Source organism: Uranotaenia lowii, chromosome 2 (assembly GCF_029784155.1).
Source record: "Uranotaenia lowii strain MFRU-FL chromosome 2, ASM2978415v1, whole genome shotgun sequence".
In the NCBI taxonomy this organism is placed as follows: Eukaryota; Metazoa; Arthropoda; class Insecta; order Diptera; family Culicidae; genus Uranotaenia; species Uranotaenia lowii.
In genome coordinates this window covers 316,490,480-316,516,829 of record NC_073692.1, presented here as the reverse complement: position 1 = coordinate 316,516,829, position 26,350 = coordinate 316,490,480, and the positions used below count along the sequence as shown (strand labels likewise).

General features: G+C 36.5%; 1 protein-coding gene across 1 annotated transcript in view; it reads left to right on the top strand.

Annotated features, from left to right (window-relative positions):
* Positions 1-15,911, top strand: part of LOC129745344 (folylpolyglutamate synthase, mitochondrial) — a 105,259-nt gene extending 89,348 nt beyond the window's left edge. Inside the window, exon 5 of the mRNA XM_055738361.1 lies at positions 15,557-15,911. Coding sequence (XP_055594336.1) covers positions 15,557-15,804 — 248 coding nt within the window. The 3' untranslated portion in view covers positions 15,805-15,911. The remainder of the gene's footprint in view (positions 1-15,556) is intronic.
* The last annotated feature ends 10,439 nt before the right edge of the window (positions 15,912-26,350 follow it).

Here is a 26,350-nt window from a genome sequence, read left to right as displayed (position 1 = left end):
ACTCCTGAGGATGATGTGACAGGACTTTGACATATTCAACAAACTTATGTATTTTGATCAGATAAACAACTTTGTGGAAGACATCAAAGCCCTAATTTGAAAAAGAAAAAAGTTAGCATTTTTATCTCGCTATCGGTGGACCCCTCGGCAAAAATTTTGATACTAGAATATGCCCCTTGTAAAACTGAACAATGTTGCTGAAGACATCAAATGTCTATCTCTTCATCCCTGGGCGCTATTAATTTCGTACAGCTAGATTGATGTTCTGCACCACTGTGCAATGGCTCCTGCGAAACGACCTTCCAAAGCACCTGTCCGATGACATCCCTCCCGTATCTCTTGGCTTGTCGACCTCCAGTTGGCTTCCCGGTCCGCCGACCTACCAGGCTCCTGGTCCGACAACCTTTCACGGTTCTGGCTCGACGACCTTCCTATGGATTCCCGGCGTTGGCTTGTCCTCCCATTGGATTTCTGGCTGGATAAACTACCACTATTGATTCCATTTCTCCTCTCCACTAGTGCTGGGCCCATAAGAGAACAAACAACAACCAACACGTTCTGTGGTTAAAACTGGAATAACTTTATTTTCTAAATCGGTTTCCTTATACACATGAAAACCTGATGGCACACACTGAACTGCATGTGTTGTATTCAAACGCCGATATCGGCGTATGCCTACAGAAATGAGTGTTACGCACAGTTTACACTTCGTGCGAGGGCTCAATCTTCTCGATCTCAGCTGCTAGTGAAATCCATAGTAGACATGATTTCCGCTGATCGTTTGCCACCGGATCTAACGGCTGGCGCCATTATCTTCGGTCACCAGTGAGCCAAGATTCACGAAGTCTTCGATCATCTCCAGCTAGTCGTCGTCGATCGTGACCTTTTTATTACTGGACAAGCGGGTTCGGTCGATCTCGGATCCCCAGACCAGCATATACTTCGTCTTGGACGTGTTAATCATCAACCCAATCATTCCCGCTCCGCGTTTCAGTTTGCTGTAGAGCTCCTCCACCGCCGCAGATGATCTGCCGACTATGTCAGATCAGCTCACTGGATCTGTTGGAAATCGTGCTCCATATTACGCACAAAGCTCGTCTAATAACACTTTCTAGCGCCACGTTGAACATCATGCAGGATAGTCCATCGCCTTGTCGAAACCCTCTGCGCGTTTCGAATGAACTCAATAATTTACCCGAAATCCGCACACAGCGCAGCGTTCCATCCATCGTCGCCTCAATCAGTCTGGTCAACTTCCCGGAAAATCCGTAATTTCCATAGCTCGTCGTAGTCGATCGTGTCGTATAAGTCGATGAATAGACGGTGCGTAGATATTTGGTGTTCACGGCATTTTCGGAGGATTTTCCGTAATGCGATGGTCGGTCTACGACGGATGATGATGATTTCCCACGAATCTGTTTGCTTTTGGCGGTAAGCAGCGGAGTAGGATTCTAGACAACAAACCCCTGCACATTTTGAGGGATGCGTTGAGCTACTAATAAAACTTTCGTGTTTCCTGGGAACGATGCAGCTTTTCCAGTTCCTCGAGCACCTCCAGGCGGCGCTTTTTTTCTTGGATAATTCGGACTCGCTGCCTCTTCCGCTGTCGGTGATTCGTTCAACACCCTCCTACACTCTTCGTCGAACTGGTAGTTCCGTCGAGTTCATTCCACATGTCCGATGACGTTCTTCGCGATGCTATTTGATGGCTGTCTTGATGGTATCCCAACAGTTCTCGAGAGGGGCTTCGTCAAAAGGGCAGCACTGCTTCGAGCGATTGCGCGTAGTCTGCCGCGACCTCAGGTTGCTTCAGTCGGGCGATATTCAACTGAAGCAGGCGTCGGTTTCGTATGTTGTTCACTACGGACAGTTTTGGGCGCATCTTTACCATCACCAAGTAGTGGACTGACTCGATGTTGGCACCTCGACAGGGTCTGACGTCATTTATCCCCGAAATGAGATTGCGTCATGGTGTGGGTTCTTGAAGGGAAGATTCCAATTATAAAATTAATACCTAGTGTGGCGAACTGTAGTGCGGGAAGTTTCACTTGCACTTGCACTCGGCGTGGCTGTTCCCATCAGTTAATGCGCGAGCATTTGGCCGGGAGGGAATTGAAAGCGCAATTGGTGGGCTTATGTAACAGTTAGACGTTGGTGAGGGACAAACCATTTGTCGATTAACGAATGGCTATGCAATGGAGACGTCGGAATAATGTGAACTAGCCCAATGAATGACAATGTTCAACAGCTATGAAATATCATACTCCACAATAGTATACCCACCTGAGGTTGACACCCTAAAGTTCACTCGTGGCCCATGGCATTTGGTCTTTTCAGAATTGAGATGAAGCTTCCCTTGGAGGGTGGGAGGTCATATTAGCACTATACAGCAATTCTAAATGTCAAGACTTTTTTAGCATACATTCAAAACGGCATCTTCTTTTAACGAATCAATGCCTGATTTCGGTTTTGCTGGACGAGGACATTAATTGCTACTACATATTTTGTTGGGAAGAGACCACTGTGACCAGTTGTTAGATCTTTTGCAGCATTACCCCGTGTTATTTCTTTTAATACCTATGTGCTTCCAGATACATTGTCACTATTGATAAGGGCCAGGTGAACACTGGTTGAGTATAAGATGAGCACACACAAGTGACCTTAGCTCACACATAAGAGATCCTGAGTGCAACGTTAGGTTCCTTTGAAAGATTCATCCATATCTATGTATTCAAGCTGAAAGTAGGGACGAATCCCTGCTACCCGTTAGCTCGATATATCTTTCAATCTCAAGGCCGGCTTTCGACCACAGGAGGACTAATCGACCAATCAATAAGCTATTCAGGTGGACACAAAAAATGAGATCCCATGCGGATTTAGATTTGGTAGGGGAACATGCCCTATTATGCGCCACCTAAGCGAATCGCTAATTTTCTATGTATTCCACGTACAAATTGTGTTAAAAATGGGTGTAATCGATGAAGAAAAGTGTTTTCTACAAATTCCTATGATTTTTCATTACTCAAATTGCTATAGTTTCTTCAAAAACATGATTTTTAAAAACCATATTCAAAGCCACAGAACAAAACTGTGTTGCGAATACGCGCCGCTGTGTATTCAATACGAGCCTAGCAGCCGAACACACCCGAAAGCAGCCGAAGACCGAAAACACACCAATACTTACAGACACTTTGACTGAAAAGAAAACCGAAATGGACTAATCAAAATTTATAAAAAAATGGAAAAGTAGTTTTTTTGGGCTGAATTAACGCTCAAAATATGGTTTTAGAGTATTTGTAAATTTTCAATGAAAATTGGCCTTTTTGAAAAATTTATGCTTTTTTCAGCCTAACTACGATTGGCGCGTTATAACGAGCGCATGGGCCGTGATAGAACATACCCATAAAAACCATACCTTTGCTAGTTCAGTATGATTTTTTAGCATAAAATCATAGTTTAGATTCTCCTCTATCGATGTGTCAGAAAATATTGTCTTATTCGTTTTTCTCTGCTTGGTGACACCTTATTGAAAGTGTTTTAAAATTTAGATCGAAATGAAGAAAAACTTAAATTGTGAAATTATCACGACACAGGGGCATTTTAAGGAAAAATTCATACTTGCCATGGCGTATCACAGCCAGGCTTCCGAAAAGTACAGCTTTGCTATGACAGCCTTTTTCTTGCCAAACAAACTGTCTCGGTTTTCCTTACCACTCGGTTCGCTGCTGTACCGTCGGTAACGAATCATAATGCTTCGGCTACATCGCACACGTGCGAGAACCCAGGCTGTATCTGAACAATCTGCTCAAAGCATGCGTTGCCGAAAGTGTTGTGTTTTAAGCTGTAGCGAACCCAACCGACAGTTCGGTTTTCATCCCTTCATGCCTCCTGTTTCGAAAATAATTTCATCCTAACTGTCGGCTGCAGGGCGTGACAGTTTTTGCAGGACTGTCACGGGTGACTGTCATGCCCATACCGTACCCATGCCCGATCGTATGCGCTGCTGCTCGGTTTCGAATAAATCGAACGAGCCATCTATTCGCACCGAGCAGCAGCATACGATCGGCGCGTAACGCGATGTGTGGTGCCGGCGCAGGTTAGGCGAAAAGGGAAGGGGAAGGTGATTGGGGTGATCACCACCCGCAGTAGCTTCAAGCAAAAGGAAAATTTATACGTTCGTTCGAAATTTACTCGGCCCGAGCGAATCTCGGCTACAGTCGGACGGAGTAAGTAGTACTGTCATGCGAAATTCAACGCATTGAAAACTGTCACGAAGATATTCCCAAAACTGTCACGAAGCTTAAAAAATTTTCATACCCACGAACAAACTCTCGCATGGGGTAAAACGAGGCCTCATGTACATCGCACGACCGCTCCTTTTGAAACTGTCGGGGAAGAAATATTCGGGAAGCTTTCACCGAGGTGCATGTGCGACTTTCGCAAGAATACTGTCGTTCGCCAGTACTTTTCGGAAGCCTGATCACAGCATTTGAAACAAATTGGTAATATTTTGCAGGTTTAAAATGTTTCAGAATCTTCAAAACAAGGGTGGCGCGTATTAGCCACATGGGGCGTTATATGAACTTTTCCCCCTAGAACATACCCATGAAAAGCATATTGCTGATCCACTCTTTTTTTCTATTTCTGCGATAGCTGATTTGGGCTCCCGTAGGGTACCACTGTAAAAAAAATTACAGTTTTCAAGAAAAAAATGAGCATTGTTCTACATAAGGATTATTTATCGACAGAAATTAATTCGGATGAACAAGCGGAAAACATTGAAAGATGATTTAATAAAAAGTTTTCAAACAAACATGTATACCAAATATTATTATCGGATTATCTATCTAATATATAAAGATGAGTTGGACTATATATGTTTGTTTGTTTGTATGCACCTTATACAAATCCACACCGCTGAACCGATCAGCTTGAAATTTGGTACAGAGATGTAGTTGAACCAGGGTAAGGTTTTAGTAATAGTTATGAGCCCCTCCCACCTAAGAAAAGGGACCCTCCCATACAACTTTCGGTTTTATTCACACAAACCAAAAGTCATGGCACACATTTTGCTAACAGATTTTCGTTTCCTTTGGCGGGGTTTTTTTTCACCATCACCATGGGCTGGGCATTAGAAACGACCATCCAGAGTTTACGTGTACTGAATATCAAATCAAAGCTTGCTGAGTATTAAAAATTTGAGAGAGAAAATTTTGGGGGTGATTTTTGTCCTCCTACTATTCAAAGCACGTGGTACCGGTACGAGATATTGGGATGCAAAATATGCCTGTATCTTGAATTGAAAAATACAACTAGCCTGTTAGGAATATAATTTGAAGGACAAGAATTGTAGTGGCTTTCGAAGTGCTTTTTACCGCCTCTGGGGGGCTTTGAGGGTCTGCAAAAACAAACTGTGAACTGAACAGTGAATAATAAATTGACTTTTTCAGTGGAACAACTATTTTCACTGAGTGTTGAAAAATTTATGAACCGATTTTCATAAATTCCAGCTTTCAAGAGCCAACCATTTTCATATTTTTAGCATTTTTCATAGAGAAAGATAAATTAATTAGATTCAGAGTTATAAGCCGAAGGCTGCGGTTTTAACGCTTCGATAGCCTTCGAGGAATTCAAACGGGGGTTTAGAAAATTGGTTAGGAAATTAAATCCAAGGTTTTGAGTTTAATACAATTCCATTTCATTGGCCAATTTCTAAGTTTTGAGTCATTTTTGGTCATCAATGTGACTTGACAGCATTGAACACCTTTCGAAATCATTAAAGGGATGATTGTGTCCAACAATGGAAACATTGAAATATATCTCAAATTAAATCTATTTCTTAAAATTATAATGGTAACTTTGGTTCAGAGATAGTTTGTTTTCGATAACTTCAAAAAACTATAAGTAAAACTTTCAAGTTGAAGTTCAGCATTTAAAAACAAGTACTCATAAAGCAGTGTGATTTTACAAAGCCACATACTATTGAAAACATGCAAAGTGAGTTTTTAACATGGTTGAACAATATTCTAAATCTTTTTTGAAAATTTCTTAGTAACACAGGAAGATCACCCAGCTTGAAAAGTGGGATGATCTCCAAAAAAAAGGATTGTATCAAATGGGGGATGTGAAAGTTTAACGAACAGTTTCATCAGCTGAAGAGAAAAAAAAATCAGGTAAAAGCTATTCAAGCTTCCTTAGAAATGGTGGGTGGAAAAAATGTTTGTTATGATAGGATGAACAAGCATTCAAGGGAAATAATTTTGAGTTACTTTGAACACAAACGCTATGAGGTTCGTTTTCAAAATTATGAACACGAGAAAAACAATAAATAATCTCAATCTAAACTTAAAAAAGACTAACAAAATTTACAAAGCTAACATGGCCTAAAACAGGCCAAATTTCTTATATCTTATGATGAATACAAAGCTTCCCAAATTTTGAGAAATCCAACGACTCATTTTGATTTTTATTTTATGCAAACCCGAGCAAGGCCGGGTAAAATCAGCTAGTTGTTTATAAAACAAAAAAATGTGTTTGCCTTGAGCTTGGTCAATCAGCGGTCAAAATCACGGAAAATGAATAATAGAAAAAACCTGTTTGCGATGGGGTCAATCAGCGGACAAATTCACGAAAAAAAAATGAAAACCTGTAGTTGTTTAAATAAGTTTAGAGTTCGACGACACGGTAGCGATCATTCATTGAATGTTGGATTTCGTGCTATGTTTTGCAGTCGGAGTTATCCGTATAAAGTTTAACTGAAAAGCGGTTAGCGTGTAGAAAACCGTCAGATTTTATACTGATTTGACAAATCGCACAAATTTCGCAGTAATGAGTGCGCAGTCCATTTTTTTTGCGATGCGAATGGTATTATTTCCTATAATAGTTCACCGTACACAACTCCTTTTTTAAACTTCTCATATACGATTTGTTACATTTTAACGACAACATAATTGAATTCGACCAGCATATAAAGTATCAAAGAAGCATTTATCGCATCAAAAATCTTCGTCATGCCAAATTAGTTAATTCTCAGGCTACGGAAAAATGTGTTTTCAATAATGTAGACTGCTTTTTGTTTTGTCTGGGATTTTAACGCTCGTAATTCAATCTCAATGAATACTAAGAATAATAATATTTCATTCCGATGACTTCATGTTTTGTCCTCTCTTGCAAAATAATGATTTGAAGATTGATTGAAGAATTTACTTCTCAACTTTTTAATGAAATTAGTGAGTAAGAATGAATTTTTTAACTGTGTTTACTGCTCCGGCTAGCCTACCGCACGGAAGGCTACCGTCGTGCGATTAGAAATTTTCCCAGTAACCGCAATACCTTAGCGAGTTCAGTATGATTTTTTAGCATCAGGTCATGATTTAGATTCTTCTCTATCGATGTGTCAGAAAATATTGTCTTATTTGTTTTTCTCTGCTTGGTGACACCTTATTAAAATTGTTTTAAAATTTAGATCGAAATGAAGAAAAACCTAAATTGTGAAATTATCACGACACAGGGGCATTTCAAGGAAAAATTCATACTTGCCATGACCAATAACAGCATTTAAAACAAATTGGTAATATTTTGCAGGCTTAAAATGAGTCAGATTCTTCAAAACAAGAGTGGCGCGTATTAGCCACATGGGGCGTTATATGAACTTTTCCCCTACATTAACTCAGAATTGTCTAAGAAGAGGTTGTTTGATCATGATTCAATAATTTATTGATTTTTAGCCACGTGGTATCAGTTTCACAGGTTGAACGTTGGAGCCCATCGATGAATCATGAATCAGCAAAGCGATGATGGGAGAGAGAGAGAGAGAGAGGAGATTCGAAGACATACCTTAGGCCTTAGATAAAGAGCCTGTAATAAAAACAAAAGAGACGCAATCTGATCCTTTTAAGAATAAATCATTTAGCAACCCTGCTTTCATTTGAGCGCAGCACTGCTTTGCTTCAAACTTCACATGACTTAAATTTTGGTTGCGTTTATTTTTTTTTTCGGAAGTGGTTTTTGGTCTCTGTTGTTTTAACTAAGCTGTTTTTTTTGTTATTGGCATCAATTTAAAAAAGTGCAATCATGGAGTGTTTGGCAAAAAATTGTTCTAACAAAACCTGCCCCGGATTTAAAAATGTATTTTTCTTCCGGTTCCCGGCTGAACCAAAAAAAAAAAAACGGGAGAAATTGCTTGCATTCTGCCATCTTTCGGGGGATTCTGTACTGGAATCCGCAACTTTCATTGGTAAACTTTCCCTTTCGACTCCGCTGTTCCGGCAACATTTTATGCTGGCAATGAAAACTCAAAATAAAAAAAAATATCCTACATATTAATCATTTAAAAAAATCATAACATACCAATTAAGAACCAAGAAATTAGTCTTCGAGAATCTAGCTTGTAATCGAAATAGAGCATTCAAAAACTGTGTTTTGATTACCCTTTGTTTACAGATACATATAAATGATAATACTTTCGCTACCGCCGCTTTCGCAATTCCAAATTTTCCAGTTTGACAAGTCTTTTGCTCGATTGGAATGACACTGACAGAAAATCGAAAATTCCAATCTTGACATTTCGTCTCTTTTGTTTATAGAGGCTCGTTAGCCTTAGATGCAGATGATTACCGGAATCCCGGTCCGTCGTGAATTTTCGCGAGCGCCGGCGTATGATTGGCGCGCCGTTGGATAACCGAGCACAAAACGAGCGCCGTCGTTAATGCTGCATCCAGGGTTGCCAACTATTTTTCAGAAAAGTCTGGAAGATTTTGAAAAAATGTCTGGAATTGTCTGGAAATGTCTGGAAATGTCTGGACACCAAAGTTTTGAAGGTGACTCCATTTTTTAAGGGGCCGTTCACATACCATGTGGACAACTTTGAAGGGGGGAGGGGGGTATGGAAATGTCCACGCTTGTACACGGAGAAGGGGGTAGAGGTTTGGGTCATGTCCACATGGACATACTTACTTTCAAAATATTTTCAAAAGGTAAATAAATATTAAGAAGTTTAAATCAAAATCTTAGAATAGCATACCTTTCTAGTTTAAGTTTAAACAATTAGCAGCTACTTGAAAGCAAGTGATATATATGGTAATTAAGAAATTTAAAAAATTTAATTTTTAAAGGAAATTCTTATTCGGTTTTTCAAAATCAACCATTTGAATAACAAAAAGGCAAAAAGTGGTGTTTTCTAACTTTTAATCATAGGTATTAAAAATAAAAACTTTATCAAATCTGTCCACGTGGACATCCAGAGAGGGGGGGAGGGGTTTGCCAAATGTCCACGCTTGTCCACGGAGGAGGAGGAGGGGTTAAATATCTCATTTTTCTGTCGACGTGGTCCACGGCCCCTAAGATCAATTTTGCAATTTGCAATACACGCAGCGGAATGATTTTAGTTTTCATAGAAAAGTGCCGGACTTTTTCCTTTGATTTTTGTATAAACAGATATTGCTTTGGTTAAAAGGCATTTTCCTTAATTTTAAATAATTTTTCTTTTCAATCAAAATCTTAATGCTTTGAACCAAAAAAACAACAAAAGAGCAAAGTTGGTTTCGTTTGCTACAATGTTATTTAGATTTAGATTGTACGAAATATTTTCTGTTGATACGAAGTTCCTATTAGGAATTTTGAATAAGAAAAACAAAGAAATTACATCATAAATTGGTTCACTATAATTGAATCATCCGGTCCTAATTTTGGCCTGAGGGCATTCTTCTTGGGTCGCTCAATAGACTTCCGGAAGCAACTCTGGTTGCTAGCTTGATTGGTCGTCCAACTGGTGAATGACGCTGAAGATCGAGCAAAAGATAATCAGGATTTGGGGTGGAATCAGTCGTGGTCCTGTAACAATGCAAGATTTTTAAGAAATCTTTAAGAAATCCACTTTTTGATTAACGGATTAACACGCCTTTACCATTCTTCATCAGGAATCCTCCTAAATAGCTGTCTCTGATTCGAATTATTCGCATTCGGTTCTTGCTCAATCCAAAATATCTTCTAAGTTTGAAGTTTCAATTTAAAGAAATTATTCCTTTCTGTTGAAAACATTTTTTTTTGGTTGAAAGAAAACTCAACGCAATAAAAAAGTGAAAGTGGACAAATATCTTTTGAATCCAAGAATTTGTTCAAAATCAAATCCAAAATTATTCAGTTCAAAAAATTAATTCTTTCTTTCCAAAATTATTCTTTCGAATAATAACAATAACTCATTGATTCAAAGAAAACAGGAATTTGATTAAAAAAAACTTAATATTTTGAATCAAAGCCAGTTTTGATTTGTTTCAAAATCCAAGTTTTCTCTGCGTTTCGTATTTTTCTGTCACTATACCAGACACGTGCTCTGTATGACTCTCGATTGAACATTCATCTTCAAAGCATTTGCCATTATTAATAAGTTTCGAACACTTTTGAATTTATAATTCATAAAATTTATCATTTCCTGTCATATTACACCATGGCCAATTTGAATTTTCATAGTTTCTTATAATAATTAATGTCCAAACCCAAAAGTCTGGAATTGTCTGGAAGAAATGTCAAAAGTCTGGAAGTCTGGAAACCTAAAAAAATGTCTGGCAAAAGTCCAAAAAGTCTGGAAGATCCAGACAAAATCTGGAAGGTTGACATCCCTGGCTGCATCTAATGTTGGCCTTCGTCAAACCGCCGAACCAGCGTCGAATTTATGTTCGGCTCGGTGTGCTTCGAGATGTCGGTCGTGTCAAATCCACCATGTGGGTCTCACAATGGGTGCACAATACCACCGGATATTGATTAAGGTGGTACATCGGACGATTTGCCAACTTCACTTGTGACACAGCTGGTGATCTTCACTTCTACGGCACTAGAACTCAACGACCAAAACTTTACTTTTATGGTTAAACTTTGTTAAATTGGGAGAACTAAAACTTTGTAACGCGCAAACTTGTTCAACCCAAACGTGTTGAGTCTCTTCTAGCCCCATCGAAAGTGAACGAGTCCTAGTATCCAGGCTTTCCATGACCCCCGAAATTTCTTTCTTCCTCGTTCTATCTCCCTCTCTCCCCCAATCTCCTCTCTCCTTCTAGTCCCGGAAACATCCTCTCAACTCTCCTTGACAGTACGTATAACGTCTAATGTTTGTACTGTTCAATGTCTGCTTCAGTTGTCAGGAACTTTTATATGGTATACTCATTTAGTTGGTCGTTTAGCCTCTTTTATCGTTGCGGTGTTTCCGTTACATTTAAGGTTAGTGTAGTTTGACTACATGCGGAGCCTTTCCAAATTAATTTCGCAAATTTTCGATGACTAATTAAAGGGGTGGAATTTATAAGGGTTAGTAATGTTTCTTTAATCTATGTTAGATAAGAATTGACAATTATTCGATCAAAAAAATGGAATTTAACAACTACTAACAATAAGTATTCAAATGAACCAAATAAACAAATACAAATTTTAATATCCGTTCCTAAGCCAAGTTTTATTCTCATGTTAGACTAATCTTAGAATCGTATGTTTTATTGTGACCATCGAATACGATTGGTAACAAAGCGTATAAACTTCCAGAAGTTAAAGCATGCTCTAAATGCTAAAAACGTCAACCTCCAGAAGAAGAGCTATGCATGACTCACCGATATTCGATCTCATGACCTCTGGCTTTGAAGTCTTAAACTCTAACCTCTCAGCCAAGGCCACTGGCTGCTACGACAATACAGACTTGCCCAACTTCCGGGAATACGTCAGGGAGGGCTCGATGGTCAACTGACAGCAGATGGAGAAATGTGGATTCACTGTCAGATCAGAATACAATACGGCTTCAGGATAATAGACGAAAAGAAGGCACGGTGATATAAATTTCTGCACGACCAGTTTTTGATTGGTCTGGTCTTGGATGCTTTATAAGATATCACCGCATTCACAGCATTTCGGATAGGATAAAATCTTCATCGTAAATCACCAGAGTAGTAACCTAGAAACCTTAAAAGTGTGCAGTCGGGATGACAAACATAGTTCAATTCGTGAACTAACATTTTATAAAATTCTACACCTTTGGACAAAAAAATGGTTTTATTTGAAATTTTATGTTTTGAATTCGTCTTGGTACATCTTCGTACCTGAAGCAATCGAATATGTGCGCGCTCGGGTAAAATCCTGAGTCTATGGGTGGGGTGATAGAGAAACAACACAGAGATCAATAGTGGGCAAAGAACGCATGCGAGATGTACATGGAGTATCGATAGAAGATCCAGCGGTCGACTGACGAAGTTCGACATGTACGCATACTGGAGCCTATTTCGTCATGATTACCGTGGTGTAATTGGCTAACACGCCCCGTTGTACTGAAGCAGAAATTGCGGGTTCAAGTCCTGCTGCCGGTGAGCCTTGTATCTTTTTCGAAAATTTTTGTTTTGTTTCGATTGTAGTCGTTTTAACATCTTTATGTCATTCGCGACTTATATCAACGATGCAGTTGGCGGACAATCATTGAAAAACTTATCCGGTACAACTGTGATCGATGTTTACTATTGGGCTTGACCTCGGACATCGGCTCCGGGAGTAACTGACTTGCCAACTGAGCTGTATCACAAGCCCAATACACAAAAAAAAAGATTTTTTTTTTTTTTTAAAATATGTCTTTATTGGTCTTTTAATCATTACATTTAAGTTACAGTATTAAAGTTAAATTAAAGTGTTCAGATCAATTATGATCAGTTCAACTCTTTGATACAGTTAATTTTAAACATTGTTTATTTGATTTAAATTTGCTTAAGCAATAAATAATTTGATTTATAGGAGAATATCCTGTTGAGCAAAAAAAAAAATGTATAAACTTAATCCTAAATCCTAAAAACTAACTTAATTGTAAAGAGAACGAATCTCTGCGATGGAAGACTGCATCGATTTGCCTCTGAAGTTGGAGATGATGTTGTTGGCCATCTCTCCGATCGATTCTATGCCTGCAATCCGATGAAGATCTTCGGTGCTGTGCCAAGGTGGAAGCCGCAAAATCATTTTCACAACTTTGTTCTGAATCCTCTGGATGGCTTTCTTCCTCGTAGCGCAGCAGCTAGACCAAATCGGAACTGCATACATTATCGCTGGTCGAAACACTTGCTTATAAATAAGCATCTTATTCTTCAGGCAAAGTCGGGATTTCCTGTTGATGAGAGAATAAAGAGATTTAGTGTATTTATTACATTTAGATTGAATATCTTCAATGTGATTTTTAAAAGTAAGATTCCGATCAAGTGTAAGTCCCAAGTACTTCACGTGATCAGACCATTCTAATGAAACCCCATTAAAAGTTATGGAATGATTTTCATTAGGTTTTAAAAAATTTGCTCTTGGCTTATGGGGAAATAAAATAAGTTGAGTTTTGGAAGCGTTAGGAGAAATTTTCCACATTTTCAAGTAATTCAAAAAGGAATTTAAATTTTGTTGCAATCTACTGCGTACCACCCGTAAATTTCGACCTTTGGCTGAAAGCAACGTATCGTCAGCAAATAATCTTCTACCTTTTCCTTCTGGGATATCAGGAAGATCAGAAGTAAAAATATTGTATAAAATAGGCCCAAGTATACTACCCTGAGGGACACCAGCTCTAATGGGTATCCTTTCAGAGCATGAATTTTGATAGCTTACTTGCAAAGTTCGGCTAGTCAAATAATTTTGAATAATTTTGGTGAGATATACAGGAAAATCAAATCGAGCTAATTTAGCTACTAAACCTTTGTGCCAAACACTGTCAAAAGCTTTTTCAATATCAAGAAGAGCAACACCAGTTGAATAACCTTCAGATTTGCTAGCGTTAATCATATTAGTTACACTCAAAAGTTGATGTGTAGTAGAATGTCCATGACGAAAACCAAATTGTTCATCAGGGAAAATAGAATTCTGATTAATGTGAATCATCATTCTATTCAAAATAACTCTCTCAAAAAGTTTACTTAAAGAAGGAAGCAAACTAATTGGTCGATAACTTGAAGGCTCTGAAGCACTTTTTCCAGGTTTCAAAATTGGAGTTACTTTGGCATTTTTCCATTTATTGGGAAAATAAGCCAAGTGAAAACATTTATTGAAGATTTTAACTAAAAAATTTAAAGTGCTTTCAGGCAACTTCTTAATAAGAATATAGAAAATCCCATCTTCCCCTGGAGCTTTCATATTTTTAAATTTTTTGAAAATCAATAAAGAGATTTCAGTTCATCAATATTTGTCTCACAAGAACTTTCAAACACATTTTGCTTAGAAAGAATATCATCAAATTCTAGGGAAATTTGAGCATCAATTGGACTTACAACGTTTAAATTAAAATCATGAGCAGACTCAAATTGTTGGGCTAATTTTTGAGCTTTTTCTGAATTAGTTAAAAGAAGTTTATCCCCATCTTTCAAAGTAGGAATTGGCTTCTGGGGCTTTTTCAGAATTTTTGTTAATTTCCAAAATGGCTTTGAGTAGGGTTTTATGTCCTCTACTGCTTTAGCAAAATTTTCATTACGAATGAAATTTAAACGACGTTTGATCTCTTTTTGAAGGTCGCAATAAATAAATTTTAAATAAGGATCCCTAGTACGTTGATATTGGCGTCGACGAATGTTTTTCAGTCGTATCAAAAACTGAAGATCATCATCAATTAAAGGTTGATTAAATTTATGTTTAACTTTAGGTATTGAAGCGGCTTTAGCATTGACTATTGAAGTTGTCAAATTTTCTACAGCCAAATCAATATCTTCTATTGAATTCAGTGGAACGTTTACATCTAAATTACGTTCAATAAAATTCATATATCGCTCCCAGTTAGCCTTTTGAAAGTTAAAAGTTGATTTTAAAGGGTTTTCAATGGGACTTTGGGATAAAGAAAATGTTACTGGAAGGTGGTCTGAATCGAGGTCCGCATGAGTAACTAATTGACTACAATGCTCGCCTAAATCCGTTAGAACCAACAAAAAAAAAAAAAAAAAAAAAAAAAAAAAAAAAAAAAAAAAAAAAAAAAAAAAAAAAAAAAAAAAAAAAAAGAAGATATTTACGGCTTATGTTCTTTCTTTCTTTGATAGCTCATGTTTCTCTAATACTTCCCATCACCTTTAAAAATGTGATCGTTTTATTTCTTTTGACAACCTGAAATTTTGTATGTATGTATGTATGTAGGTAATCCACCATGGGTGCACGGATTCACCGCAGTTTCGCCAACGTATGCGCTTATTTGCATTCTTTAGATCAATTATTCGGCCTATCTACAATGCATACAACCACATACCCGACACCATGGCTTCGTATGAACTTTCCGATGAGCTTTCATTCCGATCACACGAACTATGGCACTAACAGCCTAACAGCTTTTTGGTTTTTCCCCCCTTCTTTCCGACGTTGGCTTCACTTCACCTATAGCACTTTTCTTTTCAAAACCAGAAATTTTGTGCAAAAATGTCAACTGGTAGAAAAGTTTAGATAATAATCTTGTCAATTTTTATAAAATAGAAATAACAAAAAAAAAATTTCTTGAGTTATCGAGTGAATGGACAGATAATTATGTAAAAAATATCACGACTATTCAACAAATAATCTATTTTTTTCTCTATTTGCTCGCTTCCAGACTCAATCAACTTCAACTTCCCAAGCGACGAACAGCTAAAGCGATGTGAACAAAACCTGAAAACCTGGCAGGGTTTGGCGTCCGGTGGTGAAGCCTCCATCCACGGGACGCTCGAAAGTGTATTCCGTCAAATCGACAGCCAGCGTGATTTGGCCGAGTGTGACATACTGGTAACCGGATCCCTGCATCTCATCGGTGCCGTGCTGACAGCTCTCAAGATGGAATCGCACGTCATTTTCCCTGGTTAGCACCGGTTAATTTCCGGATCTCTATTGGGCATGTTTTCAATACTGAATGACTGGTGGCGCGTGGTGAGTGTAAATTTTAATTTTATGGAAAAATATTTGACATTTTTGTACCATGTCTCATTAAAAAAGGGTGTTTAAATGAAAAGAGCACAAAAGAATGCCGTTTGGCAGGGTTTCCTAGATTGCAGTAACATAAAACCTGTGATCCATCTTTTTTTTTTTTTATAATTTTAAAACCCCATTTGTCAAGGAGCGCTAAAAAATGATGTCGCCATCCTTATTTTGTTTTGTATGCAAAAGAAATGCAAAACACTCGCATAAATTAAACTAGGGACAAGGTACTAACATAATAGAAGTATGCAGTTATGGATGGGGCCATCACCGGAAATAATTACAAAAAGGAACTGGTCCCCAGCAGCGAGAGTCTTTTCATGCTTGTGCATATAATTATCTTAGAAATGGCTGTCGGAAACAACAACTCCGTTGCTTAGGCGGTGCGAATGCGAAATAATTGGAGGAGTTCCATCTTTCACGAGTGGTAAACTGTTGGTTTTGTATGTTTGTGGTTTGTTTTTAGATGGAGCAGGATCAAATTTTTTTTATACAATATGTTGTTATTACAATGTATAACTTCACATTTTAAAAATTAATTTAATTTTAGGTTGGCTACGTTTAAAAAAAATAGTAGGTACATACATAATCAAATCTATTAAATTACTTATCATGATAAAACATTCAAGCTTTCAATTTGGAATGAGAGTAGCTGTAAGAGAAAGTTCATCCAACAATTTCAAGAATTTGCAAGATATGATTGAAATAGTTTTTTAAAGCAATCAGACAACAAAATGAAATGCTTTGATTTCTTAATGGATTAATTTTTCCCAAGCTGACTATCAAAACTGGTTGGATTGGAAGGCAGGTTTTTGGTGAAGTCCGATTTTCAGGAAATTATCTAAAATACCATACCTCGAAATTTCTACCAGTGAATTGAGTAGATTCGACCTGTAGTTATGTAGTGAAGTTTACTTCGAGAGTATAACAAAATATTGAAAATATCGTTTCGGACTGCAAATTTTACGGGGATAAACGATAACTAAAGACTGTATCGAAAACTCTACGGCAACATCTTTCTGGGAATAAAAATGAAACAAGTTTATTGTTTTATTTTTTTCTATTCGTTTAATTGAAGATCAATATGATTAAAACCAATATCATGGTTAACACAAGTAAAAAATGATGTTCTAAAGCAGGGGTGAGCAACCTTTTGAAACCCACGGGCCAATTCAAATTTGAAATCTTATCGGCGGGCCGCACTTAAAATAACATTTTTTTTTATAATTAGCAGAGCTTCAAGTCATTTTTTTAACTACAAATATTTGGCGAAATCAAATCTGAAAAAGGAAAGATAAAACGAATTCACATGTTTAAACACAGAAATTCAACACGACTTTATAAATACTCGATATTGAAAAGGTACATCACTAAATCTTTGTCATTTTTTAATTCTCTCAATTTTTTAATAATACTTTTTGGCGAACATTCATTCTTACAACATTCTTGTTGAAATCGATGGTACTATTTTTCATCACTTTCATTCAAAAATCTTCAGGAACTTACCACAGTGATAAGTAAGAGTGTGAAAAATATATATTTGAAGCATTGGTCGTTGAATCGCTACTTGACTTTCTGTGATTTTTTTTTCCACAATTCAAACGTGTCCTTAAAACCTAGATTTTTTTTTCCGTTGAGAACTAGATTTTTAAATTGATGTTCTGCATTGGATCATTTCATTGGGATGTTGAGCAAGGTCGTCGAAATCACAAAAAAATGTTCATTTTTAAATATTTTAAGCAACTATCTTCAAAACTACCTTCTTGATTCAAAATTTTTTATCCAGATTTTTATAATTGTTAACCTTATTTAGATATCATTGGGGTAGGATTTCTAGAGCTATGCGAATGCTATGGAATGTGAATCATAAGTGACGTTACTCAATTTATCGATGTTTGTTGTTAGTTTTCTATCAAATTTCTGAAAAAACAACATCACAGCTAATCATCAAAGGCCTTTTAGGTCGAATCACAGAATTTCAGATATCTATTGGTTTTATCAAGAACTAATAATTTTTGTCGGCAACTTTGATGCCGGCTGATTCATATTGATAAAAAATCTAAAATCGTTCACCCAAACTTTATTATTAAACCTTCGAAATTTTCCTTCAATATTCAGAAATCAAAAAAAAACTCAAGGTTTTAATTAGAGATGTACCGAATATTCGGTCGGCCGAATATTCGGCGCCGAATATTGCGAAAAAACTGTTAAGCCGAATATTCGGCTCACCGAATAGTTGAGCCAGGCCGAATATTTATTTTTTACAATTTATACAAAACACATACTTCTCAAATTTTTCAACTGATATTCGATAATTTATGAAATATCCAAAAGTAATGTTGAAAAACCTTCAAAATCATCAAAAACTTTTCAGATGTGTCCATATACTATTCAATGTAAATAGCCTTATACTTTTTTTTATATTTATACAGGCTTGTTCACAAACCAAACAAAGAAATCGAGAAAAGTTAAAGCTGACCGGGAAGATAACGTATTTTTTTAAACTTTTCGGATTTTACCTGGGTTTATTCAGATTTTTTGCTAAATAAAATAAAAAAAAATTAAATTTTTCTTTGAAAGTTTTTAAATTTTCTGTTAATAAACGATGTTTTAGAGTAAATTTAATCGTTGTAAACGATTTGAACACTACTGTTGTAATTCGATGACAACTGCAAATTTCAAGTAATTTTATTTCTTTTTTCTATTATTATTTAGGAATAATGCCTAGTTTCTGTTCAAATTTTCCGTTTTTTTTACAAGTTTTTCAAAAAATCGTTTTGACCCGGCCGTGTCGTGTTGCATGCTTTAAGTTAAAGATCATCGTTCTTTTTGGCAACTAATTTGATGACATCTAGCAAAAATTAGACATTCATCCAATTCGATATAAAAAAAGTAACTTCAAATAGCTTAACACCTGTTTTTACAAGTTTTGTCCCAGATTTCAATGGAATCTAATCTCTTTTTTTGATAAACGTCCTAGAAGCGACAAGTCATCTGACGTCCTTTCATCTAATGGTGCCATTTTGAAAATCACAGAGACCTCTACTTAAAAAAGATCTGATACATCTGGTAGGATATAATCGACTTAAAAACATGAGGGACGTGTGAATGGCAGAAATAGAAGATTTCTATTAGAAATATTAATAGAAATAGAAGTATTTCTATTGAATGCTCAACAGAATATTCGACCGAATATTCGGCCGTATATTCGTTTGGCCGAATAGTTGAAAAGGTCAATATTCCGTATTCGGCCGTTCGCCGAATACCACTATTCGGTACATCTCTAGTTTTAATTTTAATTTCTTTCCAGTTACAGAGCAATCCTTTTTGCCGAATTTGATAGAATAATTTAAGAAAAATTTCTGCTAAGCGTAATTTTTATCATACAACTTTATGTAGCCACCCTAGTTGCTTACATCATCGAATCGTCAGCTACAATCATCATCCTAGAGAAGGAGAAGATTTGGCGGTCTTCGATCATCAAAATGATTATTTGAACAATAGCCTTTGTACCACACTTTGCTTGTATAAATTTTTGAGCCTTCTGCCAAGCACGTTGAGAAGAGGAGTTTTAATAAAGTTTGGACTATCGTACACGTCGCATCTTTTCACCACATCCGAAAGTTATTATTATTTACGCTTGGAACGAAAATAATGACTGCACTAACGGACTTCGAAATTCCTTTGATCATGTGAGCTTTCGATATTTTGCTGCTTTTTCGACTCACTTTAATGGATTTTGTTTTTCAAAGCGTTATGTGTTGAATAATTAGGAAAAATGCATCCTGAGTAAAGAAAAAAAAACTCCAATATAACATTATGGAAATATAGAATATTGCATTCATTCTTTGAACAGAAAATAATAAATGCTTGAAATGCCAGAAAAAAGTGAACAATCTGAATGATTGTGGGTCAAATGCAGATAAGTGCATATTTGATCAAGTCATACAAATTTTCCCAACAGACCATTGTAGGAAAAAGTTAAGGCATAAAAACTTGAAAAAAGCTTCGCGGGCCGCACAAGAAGGTCTTGCGGGCCACATGCGGCCCGCGGGCCGCGCGTTGCTCACCCCTGTTCTAAAGAATGATCGCACTTTTGATGAACTGCCTTCCATAAGATTCTGCACAGGAGCCTTTGTGTGTTTTCTGGATGCTGCCTCCTTCCTCCTTCCTAAAGATCCACTTCGCAATCGCCCAGTTTCGTTCAATCGATCGGAGATCTGGACAATTTGGTGGATTGATGGTTTTCTCGACGAATTGGATGTTATTGTCTGAAAGCCACTGCAGTACAGGCTTGGCATAATGTGCAAATGCCAAATCCGGCCAGAAGAGAGGAGAATACTGATGCTTTTTATAGAGGGGCAGTAATCATTATGTCAAGCATTATCTTTGTAAACTTGAGCATTTGTTGTACCTTTTGTGGAGGAAATACTTGACAAAACCACAGCTACCAATAGCTTGCCATACTAGAACCTTCTGCCCAAATTTTCTCATCGCAATCGTGCAATCGGCATCCTCGTCCGCGATTTCGTGTAGAATTGTGGCCCGGGGAGTGTTCCTGAATCTTGTTTGACGTAGGTTTCGTCGTCCATCAAAATGGAACTGTTGCTATTGTCCAGAGTCCGTTCGTAAAGTTTCCGTGCCCTTATTTTAGCTCGAGATTGTAGCTTTACTGATTCCTCTTACTTTACTATTTACGATTAACTTCGTCTTCAAGGAGTTCCTGGCCTTGATTCTCTGAATCATCCCAATGCTGGTTTTGAACTAGTCAGATCACGCGTTGATACCGATCGGTTACTTTTGATATGAGTGACTACCTAAGCATTCAACTGGGGCTGACTGGAACCAGGTTTTTTCCGGATCTAGGCAGATCCTTCAAGTACGATTTGTTGCCATATTTTTCGATGATATTTTTCATGCTTGTGTGGTGTATTTTGAACCGTTTTGCGATGTGGTTGTAGGTAATACCCTTTTCAGTGCCCCAAATTGTGCAGAATTTCTTTCTAGTTCATGATCAATACAAACCATAGTGAAGATGAAAAAACTAATCCAAACAATTTGATCGCACAACACTTTTAAAGGATGTAAACAAACTTTTGCATGTTTTTTGTAATTTTTCTTCTTTGACTTTGAACAACGGAAAACTGACTGTGTTGTATGTGAATATTGTCTGAAAAATATACTATAAGTAACTATAAGTTTTGTAAAAATAGGTTGAGAAACAAGAGAGATATAGCGGTTTCAAGCGGTCAAATTGACACTCAAGGTCTGATTTGGGAGTTTTTTTTCATGGGCTTTCAGGGTGCGTTCATAAAAAAAGCAGTGATGCAAAAGCAGTGAGTTCAAGGGTCCCCAAAGATTTTTTTATTTGGATGCACTCGAATGAATTAGTTACAAGCCACCAACTTCGACAAACACCGATAATGTGACGAAGGTCTTCCAGCACGGTCTTTATCGCAGACCTCTTCTCGGCCCTCCGAAAAGTCTTGGTGCCTGAGTTTTCCTTTTCATCGAAGTTCACAGTCATGGGCTCGGCTCGAAGTGACTGTGACATTCTACCAAACGGAACAAGAAGATGAGCGAACGAAAATTGGAAACGCTGTCAGTCAGAGAGAGCTGTTTTGAGTGAAAGCAAGGAATATTTAAAGAAGGTAGTGCCAAGGCAGCCCTGCTATTGTGACGTCTCACAATCATGAAACATTTGTTAATTTACTATACGAAACTTGCCTTTTCAGATGATAATCCGAAGAATCTGCTGTAAATTTTCCACTTTGAAGGCATCTTAATCGAGGAGGATTCTTGTTCTCCAATATCGGTATTAAAAAAGTTATATTTTCAAGTTTTTTTTTTATTAAATAGACTATCGAAATTCGAAAATATGGTGCATTTTCTCAACTATAATTTACAAAACTTCAAAATGAGTTCAAAACCTACCATGAAAATGTTCAAGTCAGTTCTGTTTGAGCTTCTTATTTAAAAAAAATACTACCAGCTAGATCTTTTTAAAGCTAATTTCATTTCATTTTTGCACGTATGAGATTTGAGATGACACAGCATTCAATAATAAAATAGGAAAATAAAAGTTATACAATCTTCAAAGGAGCAATTAACATCATAGCATTATCAAAAAGAGGCATTATAACACAATTTTAAAAAAGACATACACCGTTTTAGCTGATTTAGGCTTCACAGATTGAATGACGTGGACAACTTAAGATTAACATTTAACACCCAATACCGAGATGGGAATCGAACCCATGCCATCAGTGAACCAGCGATTACCATTTTACAACGCTAACCACTCGACCACCCAGACGTAAAATGCATTTGGAATTAGTTTTTGTTCCCGGCACTACCTTGTTACAAATTAGTAATGTTGAAAGAATAATGAAGAGGAGGCATGCACCCAATTTTCTATTTTAACGAGCACCGATTTTAAATTTCGGATTTTTGATGATTTCTCGCCAAAAAACCTTGAATTTAGAATAAACAACAACTTAACTATCAATTTTTTAAATACTAGCCATAAAAAAGCGGCTCCTTTTCTATCCGTCTTGTATCAATCGTAAAAGTGTGTGCTGCAGTAAGGTTTAATTAATTGACTGATTTATTACGAAGTTTCCAAGAACTAAGTGAAAATTTGTACTAAAATCACTTTAATGTATTTGGAACCATTTTTTTTTAACTATTTCTGAATGGTTTTTTAATGTTTTTTACTCTAATACCTATGTGTTGGGAGCCTACTTGATTGAATAATTCTACTGAATCAAAGCAATCGAAAAATTACCTTTAATTAAACCACGGTATACCGTATTTTTACCTTTTTCCATTTATTTTTCAATATCAAGGCGTTTGAGGGTTGCCTTAGACTTGTCGAATCAAAGTAAAATTTTGCACGTTAGATCGATAATAGGATCAATATTTGGGAGTGGGACCAGTGAAATTTTGGGTTTTAAAATGATCCTGAACAATGAATTGATAGGAGTGTATTCGAAAAAAATGCAACACTTTGTTTTGTTAATTAACTTTCCCTCTTTTCTGGCAGCGCTGGTTTTTGATCGACCGTCTCGTTTTATTGTCCCGCAGTTTTATTGAAATTTATAGTAGTAATACGTATTTTTTAATCCGTGATGAGTTTAAGTGGCGTTATTTAGTGTTCAGTGTGCAAAACCGTACTATGATTTTCTACTTTGGATTGTCCTAAATGTGTTAAAATTGAATTTTCCTCTGTGCTAAAATACATAAAAAAAAAACATACCCCAAGCGTTCGTGTGGTGAGCTGTGTATTGAAAGTCACTTCTCTAGGTTGGTGAGTAAAGTGAACTTTTCTTTCTTATTACTTTTCACAACTAACATTCTCAAGAGTATATTGCACAGCAGCAAATCGTTGACCAAGCATATATCTCAACCATATCTGCATGCGTCCACCGTTTGTCGGTCTATCTGAGTGAAAAAAAACTGCCGCTGTTCAACTTCTTGTGGTTCTATCATTTGCTCAGCTGTTAGTAAATCTCGTCGCTGAGCGGTGTAGTATTTGGCCAACCTCGGGGCACTTGCAAGTAGTGCGAAAGTGTGTGTCTCTGTTATTAGCGCACTTCAAAGGGTTGTGTTTCTTGCACTTGCTAGCTTGTTAGTGAATCTCGATCGCTAGCGGTGAAGATTAGGCAAACGCAGCCAGCGCACATGAGTAGGTACGAAAGTATTGTTGCTTCCGTTAGTAGCACACATTGTTGGAACTAGCGTTTGCTGGTTTTCATGGTGACTCGTCACTTGTATTCTTGATAGTCGTACACAGTGCAACATAAACTTGAAAATTGTTCTTTTTGGAAAGCAATGATTTTAACTTTCGATTTTATTAGATTTTTTTTTTTTATTGTGCGTTTAATATGTAATCAATTTTCTTTTATTTCAACGCTTTTAAATTGAATTATCTTCATCTCCGTACACACACATAATTTAGGTTTGTCTTTGTCCTTAAAATTTTATTTGTTTTGCGATTTTGACATTGAACCCTTTTGAAAAACGCTTTTTAATTAAATATTTCTCATCTCCGTACATACAAATAATTTAAGATAGCTTATGATTTTTTTTTTAATTTAATTTTTTTTTCTCTTTTCATAACACTTTTTCTTTGAAATATTTATTTGTATTGTTTTCTTAAATAATCTTAGTTTGTGCGTTTGTTAAAATAAACTTATAAGTCTTTTATTTCTTAACTTTAATAATTTCTAGCTTTAGTTGTGCGTTTCATCAAAAGAGTTAGTTCCTTTTTAGCTTTTAATTGTTGTATTATGGCGATGGCGAACATGGAATGTGATGATGAAGTTATTTGTATTGAATGTAATAATGTTGAAAATAATCTTGATAAAATACTTACTTGTGCATATTGTTTCAAGAGCGTTCATCTTCGCTGCAAAAATCTGATTGGAAGTGCAGCTCGCAAAATGAAAGCGCAGCAATACTTTTGCGATGCCAACTGTGCATGTATTTACGCCAAAATAATAAGTTTACGGAAAGATCATGAAACAATTATCGAAAATATCCATACTAAAATTGAAACGACCGTACATAATGTGGTTTCACATGAATTGACCTCAATCAAAACGGATATGAGATCAGTTACTACTGCGATAGAGGCTTCGCAGGAATTTTTGTCCACGAAATTCGATGAAATTCAGACTGATTTCAAAGACATAAAATTCCGAAACGATGCTCTTGAAAAAGAAGTAACTGATCTCAAATCTAAGCATTCAAATCTTACCAATCAGGTCCATAAATTGGAAATAAACCTCGACCGATTTAACCGGGAGGCTGTTTCAAAAAACCTCTTGATCTTCGGATTGCCATACAATAATAGAGAAAATACACAAGAACTTGTACGCAAAACATGTGGCACTTTTGGCTACGACCTTAAAACTGAATCCATTTTAAACGCTGTTAGATTAATATCATCCAATAAACCCAATGAAAAGTCTCCACCAATTAAAGTTCTATTAAAAGATACAGTAATAAAAGAAGAAATTTTCAGTAAAAAAAGAATTTTTGGGAAACTTGCCTCTTCTTCAATAGATCCTTCATTAGTAGTTGATGGTAAACCACTAAACGTCACAATAAGGGATGAATTGACGCCCTTATCCATGGAAATTTTAACTGAATTGCGCGAATATCAAGACTTAATTGGAGCCAAATACATTTGGCCCGGAAGAAATGGTGCCATTTTGGTCAAACAAACAGATAATTCAAAACCTGATATAATCAAAACTAAATTTGAAATGAATCGCTTCATGAGCATGCATGTCACTCAGCAAAGAAATAACACATCCACGATTCCAAATGAAAGTCCTTCACCCAAACGAAAAAGGAACAATGCTGATCCACGATCAAAATAAGATCTTAGATCTACAAATGTTTAAAACTGAAATATATTTTATTCAATGGATAGTTTAATGAATAGATACCATGAAAATGTAGAAGATTTTAATTTAAGTACTTTTAATAATGATTCAAGATCCTTTAGAATTTTGCAATGGAACGTACGTAGTATGAATAATTTAGATAAATTTGATTGCATATTACTGACCATTGATCATTTTAATGTTTGTATCGATGTTATTGTTGTTTGTGAAACCTGGCTTGGTAAAGATAACTGTTGTATTTACAACATTCCGGGATATACATCGATTTTCTCTTGCCGCGACCAACCATATGGAGGCCTAGCTATGTATATAAAGACAAATTTGAAATTTAAAACTACTGAAAATATAACTTTTGATGGCTTTCACCGAATTAGTGTCGAAATTTGTACAAGTGGTCAAGTAATTTGTGTTCATGGCGTATATAGACCCCCTTCATTCCCGTTTAACATGTTTTGTGATCAAATTGAATCTCTTCTAACGTCTGTTGCTGATAATCACTCCTGCTTCATTGTCGGTGACCTAAACGTTCCTGTGAATTTGATTAACCTGAATACCGTAGCAAAATATAGATCTATCTTAGAATCTTTTGGATACGCTTGTACAAACACCTTTCCTACTAGGCCAACAACTCAGAATATTCTAGATCACGTTATATCGAAGCAAATTGACTTAGATCGATTGAAAAATGATACAATCTTTTCTGATGTTAGTGACCATTTACAAATACTCACATCATTCAATTTATTATGTGATAAAAATGTAACAATTCTTAGGAAAGAGATAGTTGATAACGCTAAACTAAACAGCTTATTTGTGAATTATTTAAACAGTATTCAACTACCAGAAAATGTTGATGAAGGCCTACAAGAAATCACATCAACTTACAATCGCTTTGTGAAAATTTCTTCTCGAACACTTAATAAAAGGGTAAAACTTAAAGGAAATTGCTGTCCGTGGATGACATTTGACCTCTGGACACTCATCAAAATAAAAGAGAATTATTTAAAACGATCGAAAAA